The sequence below is a fragment of the Chionomys nivalis genome, chromosome 3, assembly GCF_950005125.1.
Source record: "Chionomys nivalis chromosome 3, mChiNiv1.1, whole genome shotgun sequence".
NCBI lineage: Eukaryota > Metazoa > Chordata > Mammalia > Rodentia > Cricetidae > Chionomys > Chionomys nivalis.
The window spans coordinates 9,794,337-9,806,552 of NC_080088.1; the positions used below are offsets into that span (position 1 = coordinate 9,794,337).

General features: G+C 37.4%; 1 protein-coding gene across 1 annotated transcript; it reads left to right on the forward strand.

Annotated features, from left to right (window-relative positions):
• The first annotated feature begins 3,241 nt into the window (after window positions 1-3,241).
• On the forward strand, window positions 3,242-3,859 carry LOC130870762 (keratin-associated protein 27-1). The gene has a single exon (XM_057763539.1). It carries the CDS (start codon window positions 3,242-3,244, stop codon window positions 3,857-3,859), a length of 618 nt encoding a protein of 205 aa, XP_057619522.1.
• Window positions 3,860-12,216: the final 8,357 nt, after the last annotated feature.

Sequence of the window (12,216 nt, forward strand, 5' to 3'; positions counted from 1 at the left end):
ATTATTTGTAATAGCCAGAACCTGGAAACAACCTAGATACCACTCAACTGAAGAATGCATAGAGAAAATATGGCACATTTAAACATAAGAGTACTATTCAGTAGTAAAAGGAAAGCAATGACATCTTTAATTTTGCATGCAAATGGTAGAACTAGAAAACACCACCCTGAGTGAGGTAACCCAGAACCAAAAAGATGAATATGGCATGTACTCACTCATAAGTGGATACTAGCCATAAACAAAGGATATTGAGCCTATAGTTCGTGATCCTAGAGAAGCTAAGGAACAAGGTGAACCCTAAGAAATTCATATATAGATCCACCTAGAAAGTTGAAATAGACAAAATTACCTGACAATATTGGGATTATAGGGGCTGGGGGAGAAGGGAGGGTGGAAGGTGAAGAGGAGGGGAGAGGCGGAGGAGCGAAGAGTACTTGAGGGAATGGGATAATCTAGTTGGAGAAAGGACAGATATGAGAGCAAGCAAAGAGATATTTTGATTGAGGAAGCCATTATGGGGTTAGCAAGAAACTTGACTCTAGAGAAAGTCCCAGAAATCCACAAGGATGACCCCATCTAAGACCCTAAGCAGTAGAGGAGAGAGTGCCCTAACTGGCCTTGCCCTGTAGTCAGACTGATAAATATCTTAAATATCACCATAGAACCTGCATCCAGTGAATGATGGAAATAGGCAGAGACCCACATCAGAGCAGGGGACTGAGCTGCCAAAGTCTAGTTGAAGAGTGGGAGAAATGAGAATGCGAGCTAAGAGGTCAAGACCAAGATGGGTGCACACACTGAAACAGTCTTCCTGAGCTAATGGGAACTTACTAATACCAGCCAGACTGAGAAGGAACAATCATAGGACCAAATTAGTTCCTCTGAATGTGGCTAACAATTGCATGGCTGGAACAGACTGAAGGGACACTGGCAGTGGCACCAGGATTTATCCCTACTGCTTGTACTGGCTTTTTGGAAACCTATTCTCTTTGGATGATATCTTGCTCAGACTAGATATAGTAGGGAGGGCCTTGGACCTTCCCCAAAGCAATGTGCCTTACCCTCTCTGGTTAGGGATGGGGTAGAGGGGTATGTGGAGGGAATTGGGGAGGAGAGGGAGTGGGAACTTGGGTTGGTATGTATAATGAATATTATAGTCTGTTATCTTTTTTAAAAAAAATTAAAAAATTAAAAAAACAAAAACAAAAATATCTTCTCTCTGTTCTCTATTTACTTTTTTGTTGAGCTAAGTACATTATAGAACATGTTCTAAAAATTATCTTGGCAAGCTCTGTATTGTGAGTATGAAACTGCTAGCTAGAGCACATTGGTGTAAAAAATGTAGGGGTGCATCATCTGTCCACTCTAAAAAACAAAACAAAACACAGACCTGGAGAGATGGATCAGTGGTTAAGATCACTTACTGCTCTTCTAGAACACACAGGTTTGATCCCAGAACCTACATGCCAGCTTACAACTGCCTGTAACTCCAGGAATTTTCCATGCTCCAAGGACTCTGAAATCCTCTTCAGGCTTCCATGGGTACTGTCATTCCATGGTCTCTCTCTCTCCCACTCTCTCTCTCTCTCTCTCTCTCTCTCTCTCTCTCTCTCTCTCTCTCTCTCTCTCTCCATTTATTTCTCTCCATATATGTCCATATATATGCATATATGTATATATATGAGATATCTCTATAATATCAGAGTAAAAAGCATATTAGAAATAGATTTGCTAGAGAGGAGACAATATTAGTCTTTAGGAAGTATGATGACAAGTAGACATTGTTTGATGCAAATTCAGTCATAACAGACAGGTTTGAAGTTCACTGACATAGCAGTATGGCCATCTGTAGAGTGGGGATGGTATGGAGCAGCTGAGAAGAGAGAAATGAGTTGATAACTAAATACAGCAAGATAGGAGGAGTTTGTGCTGTTGTTCTTTTGCACAGTAGGATGAGTCTGGTCTACATAATCTATGATTTAATTCAAGTTCTATAAGAGTACAAAATTTCCCAATATATAGAAACAATAAATGAAAAGATGAAAATTCCAATTGTTCCAATATGATCATTATACAATGCCTACATGCAACCAATTATCACACTATACCATGTAAATATATTCTAAAACCATGTCATCATGGAATGCAAAATGAAATTTGCTTCATAACCTTTAATCCAAGGTGATGGATGAATATCTTACATATTTGCTTGCATAATTTTGGTATCTTTTATCATTTTCTTTATTTCAATAGTAATCATTATTCATTGTCAAACTTACTGAATGTATACAAGAGGAAAGAAAAAGTGTTCTGGCGACTCAGAAAATATCATCTTAAATGGGTAAATAAGAAAGTTTCATGTGAAGGTATCAAGGAGATAAGGGAACAAAGGTTGAGATAAAGAGAAGGGATTAGGGACTGGCTTCAAAGTCAATACTCCTTTCGCAAAGGATTTGAGCTCGGCCCCCGAACCCATGTTGGGTTGCTCACTCCAGGCTGTAACCACAGCTAAGTTCCTGGAGATCTGACATTTTCTTCTGGCTTCTGAAGCATCTGCACTCACATTCTCATGCTGCATCTGAGACATACACAGATACACACAACCGAAAATAAAATAAACATCTTAAGAAGCATAGAGCCATAAGCACATTTGATGGATTTAGTGAACAGTGTTATAAATATTATTCTACATTCCATTTAAATGCTGATGAATTAGAATCCAAGATCTGATGGTGGGCTCAATGGGGTCTTCTTCTGGGTGTAACTTAACAATTTCTTATCACAATACTGCCAGATTGGTACACTGAAAACTCCAGTGATGATTATTAATCAGTGTTCAGTTGACTACTTAAACCCACACTCTTTATTGTCCACCTACCAATATAAAAAGTCATAATAGGGAGCTTGGATGACACGTTAGGACTCCTGTTTGACAAACCTCACCACCCTAATGACTCAGCTATGGAGCTCATATGAAAGCCATTTTGAAGACTAACAATTGAACTTATGTCTTGTTAATAAGACGTCATTTCACATAGAACTAAGCAAAGCAATAATAAGATGCTATCCTTCAAATTAGCTTAAGGATTGAGGTGCCAAGAAGTCTTAAAAAGGAAAGCCCACACCCAGCTTTCTGAGCGCTATATAATGTCTCCAGCAAAGATATAATGTCCGCATATTTAAACCTGACATTTGACAACCTGAGTCTTTCTAGCTGACTTCAATTAAGGGTTTGGAGAATATGCCTCATAGCTGCTGCCACTCATTCAGGAGCTTGGGTAAAGCCCCATCACTCTCTGCCATCACACATGACTCTAATCCTAAAAGCTTTGAAGATGGCATTTTCTTACCCAGCAGTTTTCACGGCAGAACCTGGCTCCTAGACAACATTCAAGAAACCTACAGTGAAACCTCCACCCACCAAACAGCACCCTGTGAACAGCACCAGCGCGAAGTGGAGCCTCGTGTGCAAAGTTCCTGGATCTCCGGAGCCAACCAAACAACTTGGTCCAACTCCAAGACCTGTGAAAGAACAACATGCCAGTCAGGAGTCTCCTCAGCTGTGCCAGAGTGTGTTTCTCAGCCCTGCCAGTCAAGAAATTGTCAGCAAATGGGTTTTAGAGTCCAGAGCTATCAACCTGCAAGTTACGTGGCGAAGTGTTACCCTCTAAAGTCTACAGTGTCTGAGAGTTGCCAAACCGTGGAGTTTGAAGTCAGCCAATGCTGCTCTCAGGCTTCTGTGTCCAGTTCCTGTAACTCCTTAAGCAATGTTGTCTCTGAGACCCAGCTTGTGGAATCTTCTAGCACTTATGAGCCAGCATGCTGTGTGACAGGCGGTTCACAATTGCCTAGTAAGTGAAGACTTTACAGAGGATATGACTAGATTTCTGAATACTTGGGAACTTATTTTCTCTAAATATAAAATAATGTCTTTGGTTTTAGAACAAGCTTTTCCTTTTGGGTATTTCTGGTGGTAATCTTGGATCATAAAGCATGCTAACCATTTTGGTAAATAGGACACTATTTACTGTTCGTCAGGGAATAACCATTGGTTCTTAAAAAGAAAACTTTTAGTACTAATCATTGTCTTTGAAAATATTAACAGGAGATATGGCCTATTAACTAATGTGATTATACTAGAAATCCAAGAAATGCTGAAATTCATTCTGGACACTCAGAGTGCTGTACAATTTCTGTTAGGCCCAATTCACCCAGAAATCAACATGTAGACAATAACACAAGAAATACTGCTCAAACCAGGTCTACTCACTAACTGCATCAAAACCCTTGTAAGTAAAAACTGGAGTCTTTCATATGAAGTGCAAGAATGTTGAATTTCACCTTCATGAAGTTTGTAACAGCACAGTGGCTGGTGGTATTTTGACAGATAATTCACAACTGGAATCCTCACTATATTTCCAATGTTCCTACTTTTCTCACCTCTTTTCTTCCAGTGATTTGGGGATTTGGGAAGGGGAAAAATGTGATTTCTCTTAAATAAAATAGACTTATAAATTAACATTTTGGTGAGATTTTTAAAAGATTAGTGTGTGTGTGTGTATGAGTGTGTGTGTGTGTGTGTGTGTGTGTGCCAGATTCCTTGGAGCTAGGGTTTCAGAATTTTGAGCTCCCTGACTTAAGTGGGAACCAAATGAAGGTAGGTCCTCTGGAAGAGCAGCAAGGACTCTTAAGTTCTGAGCCATCTCTCCAGGTCCCTTGCTCTGAGTTTTATATTATAGTTTTAAATAATGCTTTGATGTGATGAAAACAGCATATGTTGAAAATTAAAAGAACATGTTCCCTTTCAAGACTTTTTAGGGAAAGAGCCAATATATAGTATCATATATTTGGTTGCTATACAAAGATAAAAACATACTCAATGTAATGATTGTGAAATCATAGAAACAGAATAGAGTATGAATATTTGAAATACAAAAAGTTTATGTAGGTAGTTTGACTGTTGTCAAGCTTTGATGGCAGTCTTAAATGAATCTCTCATTCTAGAAGAAAATAAAAATTGGTTATTAAGGACATGGACTGTGAAGACAGGCTTCCTGATGTTGAAAATCAATGCTCATTGAAGGCTATCTGAACCCCAATGGAAACTCAGTGCAAATTATGTGACTATTCTTCAAAAAAGCATTTTTTTTCAGTGTTAAGCTTGATACTATAAGGATGATCACTGTGAGGGTTAAAAATCAATACATTGAAAGCTATCAATACATGGTCTTGTGTATAGTTAATGTTCAATAAGATGCAGCAAGCAGCTTTGCTTGGAGACATAGCAGGTTGCAGGCAATAGAGATTTGTAAACAAACCCAGGGATCATGAAAAGTGAAGGAAACTTATCATCTTATAAAAGGAAAAGACCTAATTTAGAATTATTTTCAAAGGAAAGGATTAAGAAATGCACATTTCAAGGGGTAGGTGGGGCTGAAGGGATACAGAGGTTAAAAAGCCTTGCTGTTCTTGCAGAGGACCTAGATTCAGTTGCCTAGCACCAAAATGGTGACTCAATACCATCTGTAACTCCAATTCCAGGGAATGTGGTGCAGTTTCTGGCTGCCGAGGGGACCATCAATGCAAACACATTTATGCAAGCAAAATACCCATACCAAAATAAAAATAGAAACAACAAAACCCCTACACACTGTACCTAGCTGAAGTGGGTTACCAGACTACACCTGAAGTATTATTAAAGCTGATGTGCCTGCCAATCTACCAGTCTGTCTGCGGGTAAGTGTTTTAGAAATTCCACATCTGGTTGACTAAATCAAGTAGAACACAGCTGCAGCATCTTTTCTGGATGGCTGTGAGGTTCTCTGGATAAGACTGGCATTGAAAAATCAGTGAACTCAGTCAATGATCCTTCTCATGGTTGGTGCTCATTATAAACCCGTGGATGACCTGGATACAACAAAACATGGGGAAGAAGAAAGTGTCTCTTCTTGCTTCTTGCTTTACTAATGAGCTGGGACTTCAGTCTTCTCCCAGCTTTGGGCTGTGGTTTATACTTTCGGCTCCCTTGGTGATCAGGCCTTCATACTTAGATCAAAATGACCATTGATTTTCCTGGTCATCTAGGGTGGGTAAAGCAGATTATGAGACTTTCTCATCATAATCTATAATCATGGGAGAGCTATGTGAGATATCCATTTTTATAATAAATTTATAGTATAAAAATAAAACTTGCTTCTGTTACTTTTAATAACTGTGATTTAGTATTGAATTGAGACAATGAAGAAGGTTTGAACTTGAGTTCTTACAGTCCACATTTGTTCAGATGTGTTTTGGAGAAGTGGCTTGAACAGGTCCTGAAGGAGATGTGTGAGAGAAAGGCTAAACACAATTTGATTTTATCAATGGAAGCAATGTTTGTGGGCACAGAGAGGTATTCATGAAGTCAGATATTGCTATATAGCATCTGGCCACATCTGTAATTTTAGCAACATAGCTTTGGCAAAAATAAACACTTGTTCTCATGCCAGCCTTTCAGGATTTCAATCCAGTCAACATGTGAACATGGATGAAGTTTGCTGTCAAAGTTTAAACAAATTCAAATGAATCACCTGCAGTGAGTTAAATTTGTTTGACTGCTGTTTATTGCATGGGCCCTCACATATATGTTTTCGTTGATGTAGTTTACATGAAAGAATGGGCTTTATTAGATAATGAGTATATGTGGTTAGGGAGGTATAAGAGGATTAAAAGCTCTGATGAGAGGCATGACCATTAAAAAAGGTTTATTTTCATGTCTACCATACCCATCACTCTGTTATAACTCATTCTCTTAGACTGAGCTTGGTCATTCTTTCTAAAAATGTTATCTAAAGAAAGGGCCAGCCCATGATGTAACCTAACATGAAATACACATAGGTCTCTCATAGGGATGAATCCTGTGACCTCAAATACAAGGCTTCTGATATTTGAGTATGAAAAGGTATGATTTCAGGAAGAGACCTTGGAGGGAAATTTATTGTAAGGAGAAGATCGTCAAACAGGTTGTGACTATACCTTGCTCAATTTCAAATCCTGTCAGTTACTAGCTGTGTGTCCTGGGACTATTTGACATTTCTGAGACTCTGCTCTTTCACTGTAAAGTGGATAAAATGGTGCCTAATGCAGTCAATGATTGTGACAGCTCAATGATAAAGTTCCAATTAAATGCTTAGTGGAGTGTTTAACACGTGGCAAGTGTGCAATATACGCCAGGCATCATTTGACACTTCATTTGCTATTTGGCTCCTGGGGCTCAATCTCAGTTTATGATTGAGCATGCTGTGCTGAAATACAGGGCAAAGACCAACGGATGCTTTTCTGTAGCATGAGTGAGCACTGAAGCAGTGTGGTACACATTGGGTGTGCCATGAAGAATACACAATCTATATGTTTCACAGTACTTTTTATACGTCAGAGAACTCATTTCTTTCTCAACAGAAACTGTAGTAGCATTTATGTGTCAGAGTCATTAGAACATAGAAATCTTAACTACATAATTTTCTATATAAAGTCAGACTAAATGACTATTAGGAACATTTGTTTGCTTATACGGTAATGTGCCATGAAAAATGCACAACAAAGCTAGTACTATCGGAACATTTAGTATTTATAAAACATTCTGTATATTTTAATAACTGGATAGAAGAAAAATATTTTATTACCCATTTTTCCAATAAAGATGAATGTTACATGTCAGACACGTGTAACAAATATATAACAGAGTTTTTCTGAACATATAAAGTGAGTTTTATATTATAAATTGTATGACATTGCTAGTCATCAACATAACTCCAAGGGACATCTATGTTATAAGGAAAGTCAATACAACAATTTAATTGAAAATGATCAGTTTGGCTAATCTCTGTGAAGACATGGAGAGTAATTCCAGAGCATTAAATATAGTTGACTATTTGACTTATTTGTAATTCAGAAATGAATTCAACTGATGATATACATTTATCACACATTTGAAAATACTATATACTTCAAACACCTTAGAAATAATATGAAATTGATTAAATGAAATAAGGTGTGCGGTAAGATATACATATGACAGGAAGTGAGACTTCTGAACAGTATAAGAAATTTCATAATATATTGATATCAATAATTTTATCTTTTAATACTTTTATCCTCTCACTTTATCTAAATAAAGTTCATTTTAAAAGCTTCTGTTGTAGAGATAAGCAATGAAGAGAGGGCTTGGTTCCACACTGATTGAGAATCCCTTATATCTTTCTTTGTCAACCATTTTCTCTCATTCTTCTTCCTCTGAATATTTAGGGCTCCCACTCATACAGCTTGTAATTCTTTCACATCAAATGCTCTAACCAAAGAAGTGAAAGACATGTACAAAAAGAACTTCAAGTCTTTGAAGAAAGAAATTGCAGAAGATATCATAAAATGGAAAGATCTCCTATGCTCTTGGATAGATAGGATCAACATAGTAAAAATGTCAAAAGCAATTCACAGATTCAATGCAATCCCTATCAAAATTCTAGCACAATTCTTCACAGACCTTGAACGAACAATATTCAATTTCATATGAAAAAAAAAACTAGGATAGTCAAAACAATCCTGTACAATAAAGGAACTTCCGGTGACGTCACCATTCCTGACATCAAGCTCTATTACAAAAAAAAAAATGGCTTGGTATTGACATAAAAATAGACAGGTGGACCAATGAAATCAAATCAAAGACCCTGACATAAATCCACACACCTGGTTTTTGACAAAAAAAGCTAAAATTATGCAATGGAAAAAGAAAGCATCTTCAACAAATGGTGCTGACATAACTGGATGTCAACATGTAGAAGAAGGCAAATAGATCCATATCTATTCCCATGCACAAAACTTAAGTCCAAATGGATCAAAAACCTCAACATAAATCTAGCTACATTGACCCTCAATGAAGAGAAAGTGGGAAGTAACCTTGAACACATGGGCACAAGAAACCACTTTCTAAATATAACACTAATAGCACAAACACTGAGAGCAACAATTAGTAAATGGGACTTCCTGAAGCTGAGAAGCTTTTGTAAGGCAAAGGACACAGTCACAAAGACAAAATGGCAACCTACAGAATAGGAAAAGATCTTCACTAACCTCACATCAGACAGAGGACTGATCTTCAAAATATATAAAGAACTTAATAAACTAGACATTGAATTATCAAATAATCCAATAGAAAAATGGGGTACAGATCTAAACAGAGAATTATCAACAGAAGAATCTCAAATGGCCAATGACATGTAAGGAACTGTACAACATCTTTAGTCATCAGAAAAATGCAAATCAAAATGACTCTGAGATACCATCTTATACCAGTCAGAATGGCTAAGATAAAAAAAAAAAAAACACCAAAAATGGCTTATACTGGAGAGGATGCAGAGTAAGGGGAGCACTCCTCCATTGCTGGAGGGAGTGCAAACTTGTACAGCCACTTTGGAAATCAGTATGGCAATTTCTCAGAAAATTATGAAACAACCTATCTCAAACCCAGCAATACCCCTCTTGGGAATATATCCAAAGGATGTACACTCATACCACAAGGACATTTGCTCAGCTGTGTTCGTAGCAGCATTATTTGTAATAGTCAAAACCTGGAAACAACCTAGGTGCTCCTCAACCAAATAATGGATAAGGAAATTGTGGTACATTTATACAATAGAGTACTGCTTAGTGGTAAAACAAACAAACAAACAAACAAATAACATCTTGAAATTTGCATGAAATGGATGGAAGTTGATAAAACCATCCTGAGTGACATCAGCCAGACGCAAGTTTTCTACTTACATGTAAAATAGTTAACTAAAAAAGAATAGCTCAGGAACAACCAACATAGAGCAACTTTTAATAAAGCTTTTTCAGTCATACCTCTGAGGTAACAGGAGTAGTAGAATCTCCACTGATATGGTCTTCCTATGACCATGATAAGGAATACAATGCACCATAGGCAGACAGGAATGGGTACAGTAAACATATAAAGTTAAATTAAAAAGAAACCTTTCTGTTCTAGCATAGTTGTAAGCAATTTGCTTGACGTTTTAATAAAACTTTCACTAGTTTCGTGGAAGCAAACTCACTAATAAGATTCAAAGAGAAGTGTTCCTTGGAGACAAAGGCAAAGCCAATGCTGTTACCTCTTCACGGAAGAACAAAGATATCTCAAGGGTGAATAGCTGAAAATAGTTAAGCCAGTTCCTATTTTTCCATTACTCAATACGGTACCGCTTCAAATATGAGGTCAATCCTCCTGCAAGAGGTCAAAACCTACTAATTGACAAAGGTAATGGGAAAAGAAGACTGAAAATCAAAGACAAGCTGATAACAGTAGTCCCTAGGGTGAGCCAAGCCGTCACTATTCATAAACACTATCTTCCTCCTTACTTCCTATGTCTGTGCAATGTAATACCTGGATTGCAAGCTCCCTTTTTAAACTGTGTAAGATATGATTACAGGCTCACCAATATTTTTCTTTGTGTGTGTGTGTGTGTGTTCTTGACATGAACTATGTGTACTTATTATTTTTATACTCTATCTTATAGGACTAATTTAATAATATTGTTTGTTAACATTCTTGAGGACAACTGTACTCCCCTAGATCTTGTATTTTGATGAATTATAGCATAAAGTAAAGTAAATTGTAAATTTTTCTCAATTGATGTTTACATGAAACATTATAATACACTCATACTACAAAACTGGATAGTTTTATAGTAACACTCAGTTAAGGTTTGTCATGAATCCTGATTCTATGTGTAGACACCAGGTGTTGCTGTTAGAGTGTCTGTTGGTTTGGAACGAATATATCTCTCCAAGAGAATAGAAAAAGACATCAAGGTGATTTCCATTGTTAAAGCTTATTTGATCAGTAGAATGTCTAAAGTAGGTCTGCTCCTGGTTTTCTGTGTCCCCAAAACTATAGCTAATGGTAACTTGGTCCTCAGGAGTCTGATTAAATTTCCTGTCATGAATGTTTGAAGAGATCAAAGCATTCATCTTGAGAATACTCCTGAGGGACTCCTAACATGAGGCCAGTGTTCTGGGACCCTGAAGCTGCAAGTGGAATGTTAAGCTATCACAAAACACAATTCTGCACTGTGGGCTACTGACCTTTCCTGTGAGAACAAACACTAGCCATAGCTGTATTTCATCCTGATAGGTATCCAGTCAGGAGTAAGGCTTTCCAAGGTCTTTCTCTGGATGCTTGGTGAAATACATGTGGTCAATGTATTCACAACGAAGGTCAATTGGTTATTTTGATGTTTCATTTATATGTGGCCTCACTTTTATTCCTAGTTAAAATTTTGCAAAATCATATTTACTTCTATTGTAAGAGATCTTCAGTGAACTAGAGTTGGACAAATACACCTGCCAACATTAAGTGACATACTCAAGTCCATTTGGCTCATTACCAACAGAGTTAGAGCTAGAACCCAAGCATACGATTCTCATTCCAACATTCCCTTGGCTGTGTTTCACGTTGTCATTCACAAGTTTCTTTTAAAAATACATTAACCATAAAAATCTTTAACAGAACCTACATGTACACTATAAACTATATCAGAGATATAAAATTATCTTTATTGGATTATAAATGTGACTTTTGTGAATATAATTGTGAAATAAACATCTTTTCATTCACAGAATTTTAAATATCACTTAAAATAAGTTGCAATAGAGTTTCATGAATGTAATACTTATTGTGAGGCAAAGAAAACCAAAAGTTCTTTATTTTAGGGATGCAGCAAGTTCTTTTGCAAGCTGGTAAGTAGTGGGCATCTCTGCCATCTAAATGGTTGGCATTCATCACAGTCGCAGGACTATAACACCCATCACCAAAATTTCTTGAGGTCACTGCAGAGAAAAAGGGCTAGCACTCACTCAGAGGAGGAACCTTTCTTGGGATCTAAACTGAGGTCATCTTGTCTTTTAATACTTGTTCATCTGAAAACTCTGTCATTTCCTCAGGGTTACTGCCATATTTCTGTCATCTCTAAATAGCTCTTTCCTCAATAGGAGCTCCAGAGGTCCCTTCTGCAAAACCAGCAGCAGCTATGGCAGAGAAGCCAGCTCCTGAATGATTGCCAAGACGCGAGAGGGGAGTTGCCAGCTGTCAACCAGCATACAGTATGCCCAGCCTTTATGACAGCTGACTCTGCCTGGGGTTTGTCTACAGGATCACCCTCAGCATTTTCTTCTCAAGTCTTTAGA